General features: G+C 49.0%; 1 protein-coding gene across 5 annotated transcripts in view; it reads right to left on the reverse strand.

Moving 5' to 3' along the window:
• Positions 1-7,462: 7,462 nt before the first annotated feature.
• The window catches only part of NCAM1 (neural cell adhesion molecule 1), a 149,830-nt gene continuing 139,344 nt past the window's right edge, over positions 7,463-17,948 (reverse strand). For 3 of the 5 annotated variants that reach the window (XM_040616093.1, XM_040616097.1, XM_040616096.1), the window contains 3 exons: positions 15,599-15,806; positions 15,072-15,188; positions 7,463-9,709 (listed from right to left, as the gene is read on the reverse strand). In XM_040616093.1, the coding sequence (XP_040472027.1) occupies positions 9,589-9,709; positions 15,072-15,188; positions 15,599-15,806 (446 nt within the window). In that variant the 3' untranslated portion in view covers positions 7,463-9,588. Of the gene's footprint in view, positions 9,710-12,477; positions 13,261-15,071; positions 15,189-15,598; positions 15,807-17,948 lie in introns of all 5 variants that reach the window. The other 2 variants (XM_040616091.1, XM_040616092.1) reach the window with 1 other exon arrangement.

Here is a 17,948-nt window from a genome sequence, read left to right on the forward strand (position 1 = left end):
AAAGGGACTTGTAATCGCGGGAGGCAGCTTTGGGAGAGGCAAACCAGAACACCCGATGTTTGTGGTGGCCTTGTTCGCGTTAAGCTGATCCGTGAGCTCTTGGGGCCTTCAGCCTCGCCCTGGCAGGGAATGACCTGCCTTATAACGCTGAAAATCACCCCGTAAGAGAAAGGCCCAGGCCCACCACGAGACCTTTCCTCGGACACCATGCATAGTAGCAAAATAAGTAATAGCTATGCAAACACGTAGTCAATCATCTGTATGGGCCTGGCAAGGAATGTGTGGTAAGGTTTTGTATATAACGCCTGTAACTTTGTACTGCGGCATGCCAGCTTTGTTTGGTGGCATCCAGACTTGTGCAACCCTGTAGTAAAACAGTATCTCGGTGTGTGAGATCGGCTGGTTGCACACCAGGAATGGGCTCACAATGTACAGGTGGCTGTAATGTGCAGAATGGTGCGGAGGGGCCCTTGGCCGCAGCCCCTCCCGGTGAGCCCTGCACGGATACCTACAGCACAGCGGGGAGGCTCCGGGGAGCCGCTGTCTCCATCCTGGCTTTCCTCGCTTAATTTCTGACTTGAAATCTCAGCGCAATGCTCCACCGGTTGCTGAGCGGAATGTGCTCCTTTCCCCTCTGCTGAACAGGTCGGCCTTTGCCTCGCAGCCCCAGCGCGCACAAACCAGAAGGGAGAGAGATCTGCTGCTGCTCCCTCCTGCATGTTGTTTTATCAAAACATAGATCTGGGCTTGATTTGGCACAGCAAGGAGGGAAGCTGCCCTGCTGGCAGCTAACAGCAGGGAGCACATCAGCATGGGCCTGTTATTTCCCTAAGGAGCGTTTAAGATCATTTTAATCTGCCTTTTTTAATGCCCAAAGTCATCTTCTGTTCGTACGCAGGGGACAGGAATGGGGTAGCATGGGCAAAAAATCCGTGAAAGGGACTTCTTTGGTTAATAGAAAGATCAGCTGAACTGGAGTTTAGCAGACCTGCCATCTGGGAGAGGGAAGCTGAAGAAAGAAACGTGACCGCTCATCCACAACCAATACCCTCAAGCACCCGTTGCCCTGATTTTTATACCAGACTTGGATTCTTTTTTAAAATAACCTTTAAGGACTGGGGCTTTCTCAAGCTTTGATTGGGAAGGAGAAAGACTAGAGTCAGCTGAGGGTTAAGCCCTCACCGGGAACTACTTTTCCTTCCCTCCACATTAAGGGTCTCAGCAGCTCCCCAGAGCCAGCGCAGCCCTTTCCGGGGTGGGACACGCAGCCTGTCACCAGTGAGACAGCCAGAGGATGGCACCATCCTCCAGCACAAGAAGCAGCTGGCCAGCTGGGAGCAAAGCTGTGACTGCAGGCATTTTCCTGCTTTGTTGCTTGTGCCACCAGTCAGCCTCCGTGCTCCTACCAGTCAGGATTGTGCACTGCGTGTGCTGCCAAACGCAAGGTGCCCACCCAGCTGTGCTGTGGAAATGCGGTCTGTCCAGGTGGGTGAAGCCACAGGAAAGGAGACACAGTGGCTGTCTGGTCTCCAGCAGCACACACAATGGCCCAGAGACATAGAGACATGTGTCTCAACTTTTTTAGGCTCTGAGGGCCAGCTGGGTGCAAGAGAATCCCAGCCCTCCGTTCCACCACGTGGCCCTGCTAGGATGCATCAGGCTTGTGGTTCAGAGCAGGCTGCATCCAGCTTCCCCTAGCTGGCACTTCACACAAAGCACATCCCCATCAGGGCAGGCACACTTACATGCATGGTTCCAATAGCCAGGTGAATCCTTGTCACCACTCTCAGGAGACACTCTTAAGACCACATTCTCAGAGGCAGAAGAGTGGAGGTGGCAGTTAATGGAAGCTGTCAGCCACCAAAGGGAGTCAGAGCATCGCTGAGGCCCTGCTGCACTGCCAGTATATTTTAATCCCAGACACATTATAACCCAGCTGTCTCAGGAGAGAAAGGCGAGAAACAGAGAGAGAGAGAGGTGACCTGGCAAGTCTCCTGAAAGCGGCAGCGTTGCCTAAGGTGTAGCACACCCAGAGGAGCTGGCCACTCTGGTTTCTGCTGGGCATGAAATTAGAAATCTCACTGCCAAGTACCAAACCACAGCTAGATTCATCTGCCTGCTCTGCCATGTCCCACCACACTGCCTGGGAGGGGAAATGCTCTCCTGGGCTATGTGTGCCAACAAGGTGCTGAGCTGCCCGAGTCCACGGGCAGCAGGGATCTCCTGTCCTTTCCAGCCCCTTTGCTGCAGGAACTGCCGGAAGATCCCTTCCCCCTTCCCTCATGCACTGATACAAAATAGCTCCCTTCTCTCACTGCATGTCAGCTCTGCTCTTGCTCACATAAGCCTCCCTCCCAAAGGTGGGGATTTTGTTTTGCTCTAATGAAGCTGTTTCAAATCCAGCGTCTGTGCTGCCCAATTACAAATACCCACAAGGCAACAGCTGTGTCACTAGGATGCTCAGCAGTCTGGCTTTTATTTGTTATCCTAGAAAGCCTAGGGAATAAAGCTACACTTAAGGTCTAAGAGAGTAAGAACTGTGATAGATAAACCATACACAGTACAAAGAGCTCATCGTCAGTTCATTAAAGGAGAGTTTTGGAGTTGCAGATTTGCAGCAAGTGGAGGTGGGACTGTCTTTCTTGCTTACCCCTCTCTCGTCCCATGGGTGCTGCATGCAGGCAGGAGCATCCAGTCCTACGCACTGGTGGAGAGAGACCACCTCGGTTCCTGCCTCTCCTGCAGCGGCACCGGGAGCGGCTGACAGAGACAAGTGAAGGACAGGGGGAAGGGTTCTCTCCAATAGCTGAGAATATGTGCAGATAAACTCCCTCCAGATGGGGGAAAACTGAGCACGCACTATCCCTGCAGTCTGTCCCCTCAGGGCAGGCGGACCGGCTGCTGCAGTTCAGCCACCTATGCACTCTCGGCCGCCAGCTTTGCGCTCTCCGGTCTTGCCTCTGGGACACCCCGCTGGCCCAGCGGCCTGGCAAGCAAAGCCTTTCAGCTGAAAGGTGCAGCAGCTCTGTAGGCAGATCCTGTAATTACTCCCAGTCACCTGCACCAAAATGGTCTTTACTTCTGCCCCTCCCATTCAGCTTCCCCTTCTCTCTCCATCCAAGAAGTTGCATTTCATGCCGCCATCAGATCCATTGTTTACTTCTCCTGTTCATCAGGCTCTGCAGGAGGGTGACAGAAGAGGATAATTCTCTAGCACTGCACAAAAGGCTGCTGCTCCCTCCCAGTGCTCTTCACTCTCCCCTATAAAATGACTCGGAGCAGCCAGCAGGCTGGTGCTGTGCTGCTGCAAGGGCCCGATGAGCTCGTGCAACGGTGACTGGGCTGCAGCAGTGAGCCAGGGAAACGTGGAGAGAAAGAAGCCTGCAGGACCTGAGCCTCTTATGGGCAGGACAAAGCTAATAATGCAGCTGTGGAAAATAAGAGTTGGAATTCATTTAGCAGCCAGGCAGAGATCTCATTACAGCAAATGAAATGAAGAAGTTCTCCACTCTGCTCCCCTGCAAGCTCTGCTAATCCCTTACAGAGAGCGTGGCTGTGGTGCGTGCTCCCTGCCCAGAGCGCTGGAGGCTGCGCTAGGTGCAGCGTTTTCCTGCCAGTTTGCAGCAAACACGAGAGCGCTTTATCGGCCAACATGCCAAGGGGAGAGCCATCTTCACTGAAATGGGCTCCAGGTCTCAAATATTTCCATACAGTTCAGTATGGAAGCGCTTAAAATGATGCCTTGAAAGCATTTTTGTGTATTCCGATATTTATATCTGATGACAAGTCAACTAACGAGAATGTCTAGAAAAGACAAGAAAAAGAAGGAACTGCTTGCAGCGGATCTCCAGCTACCTCCCTTAGCTCCCACCACCCCCCCCTGCTTAGACTTACTCTTCAGCCCAGCCTGTGGCAAAAGGAGACACGCTCAGCCAGGTTGACACAAACAGTTGGGTGCCATGGCCTCAGCAGAGGGAAAGACAAGCTGAAATTACCAAGAAAGGTCGGACTGAAGATTGATGAAGGGCTGAAGAGCTAGTGAAGAGGTTTTCGGTTCTGTTTACCATTGAGCACAACCCCTGACTCCAGGGAAGGAAAACTCATCACTCTTCACACACGGGCATTTGCTCTGCAGCAACAGTAAATTAGGCCAAGTGCTCCAGGCCCCTCGATTAATCTCTGAGAGAGGAGGAAAGCCTACCTGAGTTCCTCATGGCTCATTAAGATGCTACAGCAGGAAAGAAGCCAAACACCAGGGAACAGAGTCTGCCAGGTGTTGTGCAAAGGTGACACTGGTGTGACTCAGGGAAGCAGCTGCTAAAGCCAGGAACGCAGGAGGCAGCAACCTCAGAGGCCCCCTTGAAACAGAATTGGTGACTTTTACCAGTTACAGTTTCCTGACTTGAAAGTACTTGAAATTCTTTTGTTTCAATGATTAGGTAGTGAGAAAAAAAGCTCTTCTTCAACCAAATGGAAACTTCTGTGTGAAAATAGAGTCTACTTTGCCTGACGTGGTGGAGGGTTTCACAAGAAAAAGTAAACGGCTACCCCTCTGCAACCCCAGACTAGAGAAATGAAACAAAGTTTGGCATTTTGGCAGGTTTCAGCTAAAATTTTAGAAAAAAAGAGAAAGAAAAAAAAAACCATAGAAAAAAAGACATTCTTCCCAAAGCATCTCTTGACTTCCCAACCTTCCTGCAGAAGCAAGTGGTATGACATGACCGCACATGTGCATCTTGGTTGAGGACACTGTCCTCCATCCACCTGCTCTCCATGGTTCATGGTGGGTTCTGATAAAAACCGCGGCACTGCAAACACGGAGTGTAACAGGGCAGAGACTGACCACAGCACCATCCTGCCCTCTGGATGCCACTGACTGGAATGAGGAGCTTCCGAACAAAGCAGGCTGGGAAAACTCTGCAAACTGTGTAAAAGGGAGAGTCAGGAGAGGGAAGTCAGGAACCTGATGAAAGACAAATGACAGCTATAAAGGAGCAGAGGAGCATGAATCTGGAACCGTAATTCGAAAGGAACCCCACAGTAAGACACCCAATGAAAGACCCCCCCCTGAAGACAGACTGTTTCCTGCTCATTTTTCCTGTCCCTTTTCCTCCAACAGCCTTTTCCAAAGCTGTAGTACCAAAGTATATGGGGCCAGGACAGCAGCGCTGCTGAAATACTGTCTTACCCCAAACCAGTGTCAGCGTCAGCCAAGAGCAGAGGGCAGGGTGCTGGAGGGGAAGCAGAAAGGTGTTCCCTTGGGGTAACGGGTACTTTAGCTTAATACATTTACTGTCTTCTTTTCCTGTGAACAGTTCTGGCACCCAGGTATCCACACACATCAGAGCTCTCATTTCTCCTGTGCCCTGGGAGATCAATGCTTAGGACAGAATTAAATTTAATTAGATTCATCCCACATTAATCAAGTTCAGGCAGCCAATTCAGGATGGGTTAAGGACCCCTTTTAAAGCCAACACCCCCCCCCCCCCTTCGTAGCCAATGACAGAGGAGCACCTTGCTATGGGCAATGCAGGTGTCCCTGAGTCACAGCAGACGTGAAACTGCATTTGTGCATCAGTTACATCAAGAAAATTACCTACAGTGGGACTAAAAATACTCCTCTTCATGACACTCGGTGCTTCAGAAAAGCCCATCACCGGCACCAGGCGTTGGCAGGGCAGGTTCTTTCTGCACATCCTCAGCCTGGACCGCGCAGGCTGACTGCGGTGCGACCATCGCTTGCGCGTCCACAGCCCAGAGCCTCCGGCAGACGCTTCCCTCGTGCTGTGGCCATGCCTCGAGGACTGCTCACTCCGCGCTCCGCTCGGTGCAAATACAGCCCTGGGAAGCCAGGACCGGGCAGAGCGTCTAAAGAAGGGCAGACTGCAGGCGCAAACTTTTTTTTTTGTAATTTTTATTTGAACACAGTATTCTGACAGAATGCAAAGTCAAAATCCTCAGTTAGTATCAGTATTTACACCAGTGAGAATGGGAGTAAAGGTGGAATCGATGTTTCACTTGGTAAAAAGATTTTTTGTTTTTTTGTTTTTTTAACAAGATAGAAGGCCCCCAAAAGTAGGGAATGCTGGGTAAGGATGTCAATGGAGGGTCTGAGAACAACTATCAAAACAGCCTAGTGTGAAAACGTGGGGTTTGAAGACTCCATAGAAAAAGTGTGAAAATAAAACTCCACTCTCAAAGCTGAACAACTGGATGCACTATTATCTTATCATCGTTACGTATGGTGCAGCATGAAATGGAATCACTCCACAACTAGAAGCTGATCAGTCTGCATTGCCATATAGATATATATGTATGGCATGGATACATATATAAACATATACAGCGTAAACGGCATCAGGTTGGTCCCTCTTCAAAGGTTTAAATAAAAGCAATGAAGCCTAAGCTAGCTTGGAAATGGGGTACTTCTAAATTAAAACAAATTATTCTCCATTAAGGGCAAGTACAAAACCACTCTCCAGAATTAATCTACAAGTACCGGGAGGTATCACGAGGGCATTGACAAGGAGCTGGATGGGCACTCCCAGTGTTCAGGCAATCACAGGGCTCACTTCTGCCTCGGAACGGTGCTCGCTCCCATCAATCTCGACACCAACCGGCTGCAGCCTGCAGGGTCCTTTCTAACGATGCCGCCAGGTGTTGGATCAGGCCTTGAGCTGGTTACCTTTTAGGGTAGAAATGCCAATCCAGGTGACAGTTACCGCAATTTTCACCAACAGGTGCTGACCAGGGTCACTGGACACGTTTCTGGTCATTAGCATTGTGCAGCGTCTGCTCCCTAGCAGCTGCTCAGCTCTCAGTGGGTTATAACTCAGGAGGTGTAACACACAGATGACAAAAGCAGTCAAAAACTTTGCAGAAACGAGAACAAATTGTTGCAGTCACCCACAGGAATGGAGGTACACACTGCCTACCCACTAGTCCTCTGCTGCCCCAAGGACTCTCCCCTGCCGTAGACAGACCACGGTAGCTTTTTGTCCAGCATTTTATGGATTGATTTCTTAAGAAAAAAATCCTAGGGACCATGGCCCAAACTTCCCCACACTTACACCGACACTGCTGTGACGGGTCATGCAAGGGCCGAATCTGACACAAGGCTTTGAAGTGAGGACCCATCCTGCCCTGCTATCCTGCTCAGGACGGGTATTGCATGAGTGTCTATGCCTGCATATCCAATCATCCTCTGTTTGCATCCCAGGAGCTACGGAAAAAATGCAAACCCCCCCACACTTAGCAAATGACAAGACCAATATTTTTCACAGTTTGAAATTATGCGATGCTACTGTAAAAGACTGCATACTTAGAAGAACACACTGATAAAAAGTGGCTCAATTTACCTGAGCCAAACTGCAGTCTACTCACCCCCCCATCATCCTTCTGTTCATCACCTTAGCACAACGGAATGGATGCCATAGTCAGCTCGGTTTGATTTTTCATTTAAAGGCTTCTGTTCCTTGTAAGAGTTGTTCTCTTTTTTTTTTTTTTTCCTGAATATTTTTTTTTTCAAATCTGAACTATCGCTACACCTTCCACATCCAAACTATGTTGAAGCTTTTATTATTTCAATACTATGACAAAAAACACATTTCACACTAAAATAGTCACGCATCCACAGTGCACAAGCTTGCAGATCTAAAGTAGAATAAAAAAGAAAACAAAAGGAAAAAAAAAAAAAAAAAAGAAAAAAATCCAAAACCCCAACAGAAGGAACATCTCTATACAATGGGCTGGTCTTCCCCTATACACCTCTGCCTTCCTTCTGCTCAAACCTCCTTTCTTTTCACCCCAAAATCTCGGTGTAACCCCATGACTCTCAACGATAAATGCCACCGATAAGCTCCCCCTCCATAGTGAGGGCGCACGCACCACGCCACCCCCTGACCCAGCTGCTAAAGACACGGCACCAGGACAAGTGAAACACGGGGAGCCCTGGCGCTGATCTCCAAGCACTTGCTCTTGATTTCACAGTTTTGGTTCTGCGGAGCAGAGCTGGGTGACTCGGTACAAGCGAGGTGACAGGACGGTTCAGCTGGAAGGGACCCACAAGGGTCACCCAGCTGCCCAGGGAGCTGGCTTCGGGGGGGGGGGGGCTTGCGTGCTGCCAAGCACCCTTGTGCAAAAAGTCTCTGCTTTTCAGTCAGCTTTCTAGGGTCAAAGGAAACGGCACTTCCTGATGGACTAAGGAGGAATTGATGTAGTCAAACATCTGAGATGAGGGACCAGGCCAGCCCTAACTGTACAATCTCCCTTCTGCTTCTCAAAGCTCTGGGAGGGTTCCATGAAGGAAAGGGGAGAATGTCCTAAAAAAGCAGAGATGATATTTCTCTTATGCAGTCAGGCCCAGGTCCAGCAAGGGACTTAAACTCTTACTAATTTAAGTATAGAAGGACTCGCACCAGCAACTCTCCTGTTCCAAGTTAAGCACGTGTTTCTGTGGATTGCTGGATAAAGACCTTGGTTGGTGACAAGTGGTTTGAATACCCCCCCACCCACCCAAAAAACCCCAAACCAAAACCCAGCATTACTTTTCTTCTTACTCCAGTAAGAAATAATAATAATAATAATAATAATAATAACAATAATAATAACAATAATTAAGAAAAGATAAAGGGGAAACAACTACTGTAAACATCCATGTTTTAAAATGTCTCCCTTTGCAAAGCAAGCATGCTGCTAACCTAGTATCTATAGACTGTATTTACTTAAAAAAAAAAAAAAAGGCAGCTATTTTACACATACATTTAAACACAACAAAAGTTAAAAAAAATATTTGTCAATTGTAAACACTGGAAAGAACAAAAGTTGGCAAAAATTAACATAAAATTTAAAGAAATATAGAGTCTGAATACTGCAAATTGAAATACATCCCCGAAGCTGCAATTTTGGCATTCTTCCTAAAACCCGATAATTAAACCCAAATAAATGTCTAACGTGGAGAACAGAATTCAGTCACAAAGAGCTCAAGACACTTTGCATACTGAACAAATACAAGGTGAACAGAAATTATAACTTATTTATGAGGCTTTACATATTTCAAACTCGATGAAAAGTATAAAAATAAATTGTGGACTTTGTTCATTAAGTACCAGCTGTACCAAGAGGTACAGTGGTTATATCTGCTATACTAACGAAGGAAAGAACAGGGTCTTTTCTTTTTTTTTTGTCTTTTTTTTTTTTTTTTAATGTCTAGGACTAGTTGATTTTGAGCTTCCCAACCACGCTGCAAATGGTATTTGCAATTTTGCTTATTTGAATATACACAGGGTCAGCTAAGCCCTGATTTGGTTACGGGTTTAACCCTGTTTTTAAAATGTATTACTTTTTAAAAGCAAGTGCACAACAAATAGAACCTTTCTAGAAATCTTTTTTAAAAAAAAAAAAGTAAAGAAAAGAGAAGAAAAGAAAAAGAGAGAGATTCCCCCCCGCCCCCCATTTATGCATTTTCTGTTTTGTTTGTTTTTTTTTAAAAAAAGGCAACAGACACTAGAGGAATGAGATGTGTGTTGTGGTTTGTGTTTTATATGCTTGGGTGAAGTTGTTCTGTCATTTGCTTTCATCTGTCGCTGATCATGCTTTGCTCTCATTTTCATTTGTTTGTGTGGCTTCATTGGGGACCGTCTTGACTTCTGCTGGAGGTGTCTTAGTTCCCGTTGCTTGCACTTCAGATTTGTCTTCTACTGGGATTTTCCTGAAGAAGAATCACCAAAACGGCACAGTTTAGAGTCAGAAAAATACAGACTGTCTATTGCTGATTTAGTGATAAGGAAAGAATGTGATTCTGGAAACAAGCAAACATTTGCCTTGCTAGAGAGAGCAAAATGAGTATTTCCAGATGCAGAACTAAGTAAAACCAAGCTCACCCCCCGCCCGAGCTGCATTTGGCTCTAGTGAAGTCTTTTTTCATTTTCCTCCCGCCCTGAGTTAACACACTAGCAGGACGAGGTCGCAGGCTGCAGCAGAGGTGCAAGGCATGTTGCAGTGTGCAAAAAGGAGCAGAAGGGAAAACTCACACAGTTGCAAAGGAGTTTGATTTTACCATCACTCACTTATGCCACCCAAACGTCCTCCCATTTTAGCAGAAATTCTTTTTCCCTACAGGAAGTCAGTCCCGGAACTTCCCAGCACATTGCAGGAAAGGAAACATGGAAGCAGTGAATTTTGCCAAACACATTATCGTTAAGTCTAAGAGAGGGCACATCTCCACAGGCTACAGCTCAGGTTCATCAGCCTGCCTTCTGGCACCTTCCTGAAGGGGCAGAGAAGTCTGTTTGTCCAACACTTCATAGCCATGACAAGTGCCACACCAGGCAGATCTGGTGGCCACCCTGAAGTGCTCGTTCCAGCCCATTAGCCACAAAGTCAGTCTGAGAGGACTGCCATCGGAACCCACCCTGACGAGCAGGGGAGAGGAATCTAAGCTGTGGTACCGAGTTGTGCCAAGGGAAGCAGATGAGCAGGAAGGTGGAAGGAGGTGGCTGGATCAGCAGAAAGAGCACAGCTCTGCATCCCACCACACCACAAATTCATTTACACCACAGACGAAACTGCATTAATTCAGTCGAGATGTTTCCTTACTGTGGGCAAACCGTTTCCTACCTCCTTTCAGCTCGGTACCAGATCACGATCCTCTACTCTGCCTCTCTGTAGCACCCAGCACCACCCTGCAGCAGCTGTGGGTGTACTGAACTGAAGCCAAAATGGATTTCTCTGCTTGGGAGCGGCTCAGCTGCACCCATCAAAGCTGCCTGGTTCCCCCCAACCCTGGTGCATCTGCTCGCTGCCACCCAGGCTTTCCAGAAGGGCCAGATGCTCCGCAGCTGTGTGGGGCATAACGCAGGAATGTCTCCTGCCTTAGGGGAGGACAACGGGAGCACAGCAGGGAGGTAGGAAGATGAGAGCCGTAAGATGTAAAGGGACCTGAATAACAAAGTAAACCAGCATGGGTTTTTACTCAGATGTGGAAAAGAGCCAGGTTCCTGGTCCTACAGTGTCTGACTGACACTTCTTTGAGCGCTAACACACACTGCAATTACAGCCTCAAAGCCAACGATCAAGGCCAGGGCTTTATTTTGGATACAAATACAGAACTTCCAGAATGAGGTCATTTTCCTGGAGATGTGAAGATGGAAAAAGTTCTGACCAGAGCTGTGACTTAGGGTATGTCCCCAGTGTGGCTGCCGTAACATAGCCTGGATTTACCTGAGCGAGCTGTGAACCTAGAGCAGCCAGTTGGGCTCCTGGCAGCGATCTAGCTGACAGTGCAGAGCCCAGCGTCCTCCACACGCTTTCCTTTGCAAAGCTAAAGATACAGCCTGAACTCAGTCTTTTGGTTTTGGGAGCTGCTCCCACCGTAAATCTGAGCTGTCTCTGCAGGACTCTTTCTCGTGATAAAGTGCAGACCCTGCTCAGGCAGGAAAGATGAGATATTCCTATTTCATCCTGCTCTATCCACACATGGTGTCCAAATAGGAAGCCAGAAAGAACAGGGACCTTAGGGACTTGTCCCCTCAAGGGTGGTTTATCCATTTCCAGTCAGCATTTTCCAGGCTTCTGTGCTCATGGCTCTGTCAGCAACTGCCATCCAAACCGACACAGCAAGAGTGTTCTTGTCCAACATCTGCACAACAGCTGCACACCCTCCCCCCAGTTACCAGGTGAGGACTTCGTGCTGTTTTCACTCTCCAGTTACAGTGTCTCCTGCCAAACACAAGGTGCAGACTTGTCTCAGCTGAGGAAAGTGGCTCCTGTCCAGGTGGCATAAGGCTCCAAAGGACCCCTAGGGCTGTCCTGCCTAGGGGCATGTTGCTCCTCTCGGAACAGATCAGCTGGGTAACGAGGAGACCCGGTACAGTGGATAGAGACTCATCTCTAATATACCATCCCAACACACCGGCAAGTTATCCTGACCCAGGTGTGCTGACTGCTCTCCCTCTCTCAGACAGCATCACATTGCCTTATCCTTTTGCCAGGACAAATCCAGAGGTATGATGCTTTTACAGTGTCTCATGGCGCTAACTTCTGCCCCCCCCCTTACACTGAAATCAATTCTGAAGGGCTCCACTGATCTGTTAGGAAACTGAACCTGGGTGGCTGTGCTCACTGAACCGCAGGAGCTCAGTGTCTCCGAGGACAGCACTCCCTTTGCACCGAACTGAACTGCTTCTCATCTTGTTCATCAAAGAATAACCTACGATAGACCAAGCTGCATAGAACTCTAAAGAATAACGTATTTATGATAAATTCCTGGGTTTGTCTTTCCTCTGCTTCCCCGGCACAGCCTATTCCTGCTCCTCCTGGACCTTCAAAGCCAAGCCCTGTTTAGCTGGTTCACAGGTGAGTTAGTTTGCTAAGGAAACAATGAGATTAGTTAGGAGAACACCCAACAAGAACACAGCACAAGCACCAGTGCACAAGAGACATAGCACACAACCAACAGAAGATTAAAGGCAGCCATACTCGGTCTTTGCAGGTGCAGCAGGTACAGAGCTGTCTGCAGTGGAAGAAGCAAGCTCGCGAGCTTGCCCGCTAGTCACACTGGCAGGAGTGGTAGTGCCAAGAGCTGCAAAAACATCCTTTGCAAGATCAATGTCTGGTGTCTTGAAGGTCCCTTCGTCCATTTTAAAGTCCTCATTCTGGGAGGGGTTTGTGGTGCTGCCTGAAGCAGCCTCACTCTTCACATTGCTTGGGTTCTTGGTTGTCTCTGTTGGGCTCTTCACTGTGCTGGGCTGCACAGGCTCCTTTTCAGGGCTCTTGGTGCTTGAGACCTCCTGCTTGGGCTCTGACGGAGCTGGAGGACTAGTGAGGTTTGCAGGGCTTGGGGCAGCCGGCTTGTTACCAGCTGCCACTTTGGAGGTCTCGGCCACGTTAGCAACAGCGCTGGGGCTGAGCACTGCACCTTGGTTGGACAGGACACTTGAAGACAAATTATTAGTAGCTGGAGCAGAGCTTGGGGTATCGCTGAGATCAACAAGGGGGGCCACTTTGGGGGTGGAGGAGGGTGGTGGTGAAGAGACTGAGGCGGCTGCCCCTTTGGCTGGAGTAGCCTGGCCAGGTGACATGGCGTTTGAGTCAGGAATGGCCGTGGCTGGCAGGGCAATACTGGAGGTCAGCGTGGTGGTCTCGCTGGTGGGGCTGTTCTGAGCAGTGGCAAAGGTTTCAGTGATAGTGTCAGAGTTAGTGGTGCCCGTAGTTACAGAAGGCAGCATGTCCTCAACAGTGGCTGCGGTATCGGCAGGGTGCCTGTGAAGAGGACAGGAGTAGAAGAGAAATAGAGACAATGAAGCCCGTAAATGACAGCAGCGGAAAGGGGAGCAGAGTGTGACTCGGGAGGCAGGTAGGTGGTGCAGGAGCAGCATGGCACATCCATACAACACACAGAACATGGAGAGGTACTCAGAGGAGCAGAAACCTTTCAGAGATCAAACATGCAAAGGGTAGCAAGGGCTGGCTGGGATGACTGAAGAATAACGAGGAAGAGAAAAAGAGCAAAGAGAACATGACCTTCAGGAATGGCTTGTTCACACGCAGCTTTTGGTTCAAGTCTTAGCCAAACGCCACCCCGCCAACTTACAGAGACTTTTCTCTTTTAGCCTAACTTTCCTCTCAGCCTCTTCCACCCAACCCCACAAGGAAGCTTTGTACCAGTTCCCTGAGCTGGCAGCCCTGTGCCCTCCGTCACCACGCCACAAGGTCCCAGGGTAGGACCCCTGAATCCAGTCCCTCATCTTGGCCCTGTCCTTTTGCCTGCAAGCCTAAGACCTTCATCAAACTGCACAGAATGTAATTCTTTTTCTCACACGTACATGTAATGCATATATATATATACACACATACATACATGCAGCTTTGAGGTGATGTTTTCTGCCCTTTTGACCAGATTCCAGCCTGTTGTGTTAGCTGGAGTAAGGTTTGCTTTAGGACAATGCCTGACAGTGTAACTACGCTTTAGCAGCCATGATGTAGCACTGCTTGCCTTAACAAGTACACGGATGCAAGGCTGGAGACACAAACGGTTTATTCCATGAGAAGCCAGTGTGCCTGAGAACACCACCTCAGGCTCATCGGCAGAGAGAAAGCCTTCGTAGAGGCAACTGAGGTAAAACTCTGGCAAGACTAGACAAGAAAACCAGGACAATATAAATCCCAGCTATTCCTCACTGTTGTGCATCTGCATTTCCAGTGCAGCTTGTGGGCGTAGCCTCCTTTCTCCCCCCACCTCACAGGTTTCCAGCAGAGCTATTTTACCCGTGGGCCCGATGGCTAACCTAATCAATGGAGGCGAGCAGCATGCGGGTAGGAGAGCCCGACCACCTCACCACCGGCATGACTCTGCTGAAGGACAAGAACCCAACTTGTGCCATCAATCCCAAGCCTGACCCAAATATTAACCAGCATTTCAGCAGCTTCCTGAAGTGAACTTCTTCCATTATTACTCCAGAAGCTATCGAGAAGTACTCAGAGGATGCTAGAACTCCAACAGTCTAGGAAAAAGCTTAATGCAGACAGTGGGCAATACTTAAACCTGCCAATCCCACCTGTTTCTCCAGTATCAACAAAGCAGGTAGGTAGCTCTCAGCCCTTTCACAGAATAACCCAGACTTGCCCTGTCTCTGCCATATCCAGAGTGTAGCTACTCTGCTGCTACGCGCAGAGAGGACCGCTTTCACCATGGGGCATCCGAGCGCTCCTCCAGCATTGCTAGGGCAGAGCTCAAGCAGCAGCCGGTGCTCGCTGGTGGCTGCTTTTGCGCTGGATCCTTTGCAGTAAACCTGGACAGGTGCCTGATCTACACGCTGGACAGGACTGCCAAGGACAGGCCTTTCAAGAAACATCGCTTTACTCCCCGTTCCCTTCCAGGGCTGGAAACAGGAGTCATTGAATCTTGAGGAAAAGAGGAGGCATTTCCTCCCTGGGAAGTCGCAAATGGAACACGGAGATGTTACCTTTCTTCCTCTCTTCCTGCCCTAAGTCATGGGCGTGAGAGATCAGGGATTAACACAACTGAGGGCAACGTACTGACCCTGTGCTAAGATTGACTAATGCCAACATACTCTGGCTCTGTCAGTGGGGTGGTCTCATTGGGCTCTGTGTGTTTCCCCCCATCGTGGTTGGGGGTCCGCTCCTCTTCAGTCCGCACCTCCACAATAGGCTCCTTGGACTCGTCCTTCCTGTAACAAAGGAATCACATGCAGATTGGTTCCCCTTCACACCCAGCAGCCGCCTGCAAGGACGTGCTGCAAACGTCAACAGTGAACGACAGAAACAGACGGGCCTAAGCAGTGCATTACATTTTTTTTTGTCGCTTCCCCTTCCAGTTATTACCAGACCACCATGATGTTGAGCACTTGGGGCAGTCATTTGAAGGCTACTAACAGGAACAGGACAAAAACAGAAGAAGAAAAGAGCTGCAGAAACCCCTTCCTGGAAATACAAAGCAGAACCAGCATGGCCCAGGATCCTTCAGTGCCCTCCCATCAGATGAGGAACCCAGAACTCCCTAAACCAGTTTCTTTTCCACAGTTGCTGAGAGGACACACTGCTCAGCAGAAGGAGCAACATAAGCAATGACAGTACTCACGAGAAGGCGGCTTTGCCTTCCTCCATGTCTTTGCCTTTGGCTCCTGGGCCGGATTTGCCGCATAAGTTGACAGCAATGCACATCAGCAAGCCACACTTGTTCAGGAAGTAGCAGGTGACGTCCACAGCCACCAGGAGCAGCACGAAGATAACGATGAGAATGCCTACGATGGCAGCAGTCCCCAGGCCTGATGTAGGGCTAGTGCTGGCTTTAGAGACCAAAAAGAGAAGAAAAGAAAGCATTGTAGTTAAAAAGTGAGTCAGGGCTAGTTATGGCTCAACTTTGGCTACGCTTAGGTCACATGGGAAACTTCCAGAACGTACACCCTCTCTCTAGCAGCCTTGTGTTATAACCAGTACTTTATCCTCAAGACGTGCAGGACCATCTACCTGAAAAGACAGATTCACTTGCACGGGCTTTTCCCCCCCCTGTTGGGCTAAGGCCTGGAAAGCAGGCCACAGAGACCTCTCCTACCATAACACACGCCTAGCTGGAGGGCGGAAGGGCTCCTCCTTCCTTCCACCACTTCCTCAAGATGAAGGCTGCCTCCAGGGTCCAGAGCGACCTCGGCGCTGCCAGCCTGGCACCAAGGACAAGTGTAAGCGAAGCCTGGACTCTGAGGCTTGACTCGCCCTGGTGGGACACAGAATTCCCGGTGGTACCTGCGGGGCCTCAGCAGCGATTAGCCCTTTATTTGGTGAAAACAACAGGAGGAACGAAGCCCCTTCCTGTCGCTCAGTGAGACCCAGCTATCGGGAGCTGAGAGCGGTAAAGCCTTTCACCTCATCCAGGGACAGCTGGGCTCGCTGGGGAACGCTCTGCGAGCGCCTGCGCTCAGGTACAGCCAACAACCCAAGGAGCCTTCTGAGGAGGCAGGTGGTAGCGATAAGCAGACTGTCACACTGTTGACATCGTTTCGGTCACAGCAGCTGCCCTTGCCACCACACCCCATCTCCACCACGTTTCCCCAGCTATAGAACAGAAAAAAATACCTTGCCTTTTCCAGTAGACAAGAGGACAGCAGGTGAGAGGTGGTGATGGAGACCTAGAAAATGCACGGGGTTGCCCATACAGCACTAACTTCAGGGGAAGTGCCTTTAACTTTCTACCTGCTTGTAAAATGCTGAGCACTTGCTTAGAAACAGGGAGTGGCCAAACACATCAGTTAGTCCTGTCAGAGCCTTTGATCATCACAAAACCAGCCGGCACAGCTTTGCACGTTGCCAGCAGCAGCTTCCCAGCCTCTTATTATCATACCCTGCACACAAACTACTTTTTGTTCCCCTTGTTGTGTTCAGAGTAATTCTTCCCAAGCTGCTGATCTGCAGCCAGAGCACTCAGCTGATGGTTCATACAGTTCAGCTCCTATTTAGAAGTACCAAACTACTCAAAACCTGCTCGCTAGTCTCAGCTGCCACACAATCCGCCTCTCGCTACGGGACTGGGCACGCAAAGGCCTGTGTGTGCACCTGACAGAGCTGTGTAGTGATGTTTACTGAGCCAGCTGAACAACAGCAGCGTATCTGTCATTGTCTGTAAGAGTATTTTTGTTTTTTCTTTCAATTAAGATGCAATTCCCTTCATTTCTGCTGCATTTTGTTAGTGCTGGATGTCACAACCCCCGAACACTTTGAGTATTTTCGTTGCAGAAAAGCCCAGCAAAGCACCTTTTTCCCCCAGCCCGACCTACGCTGACTTTGACAGGTGAAGAGATCATTTCCAGGGCTGGCAGCCAGAGCGCCATACCCTCTGCCACACATTTTATTACTTGAAAACAGGAGACGGAACATCTTTAGCATCTTTTAGAGTGTTGTTTCATTTTGTGACCCTGATGTGTATTAAGGAATCCAGACTCCAACAGAAAAGTTTCTTTCTGAATTTGACTGTATGCAGAAGTCACTCTGAGGCACCCGACTGACACCTATATCACAAGTCCATTAAATGCTCAGCAGAACATTTGTGCCAGCACCCTGGAGCAAGCTACATAATTAAATGAATTAATCACCCTCCGATGCATGCAGGGAGTGAGGAGGCCATGTATTTTCTCTCTTCTAATGCATTCAGGATTCTGGCATGAATTATTCAGTAATTAACATGTTCCTGTTCACAGCAGCTCCTGGAGAAAAAGCTAAAGATGCGTCAAACTTTTTTTTCTCATCTACATCACCTTTCTGGAAACGAGCTCCTCGGCAGGCTGCTAAAGGTGCATTATGGAAGGCATTACAGGGGGGATGACAGGTTCCTTGTCGTGCCTTCACAATATACCTCATCTCAGTCATCAGAGCTGGAGTGAGACGAAGTATTTGGTCCTAGGACAGATGGAATTTTCCCATGTGCCAGACAACATCTT

The sequence above is a fragment of the Falco naumanni genome, chromosome 16 (assembly GCF_017639655.2).
Source record: "Falco naumanni isolate bFalNau1 chromosome 16, bFalNau1.pat, whole genome shotgun sequence".
Classification (NCBI taxonomy): domain Eukaryota; kingdom Metazoa; phylum Chordata; class Aves; order Falconiformes; family Falconidae; genus Falco; species Falco naumanni.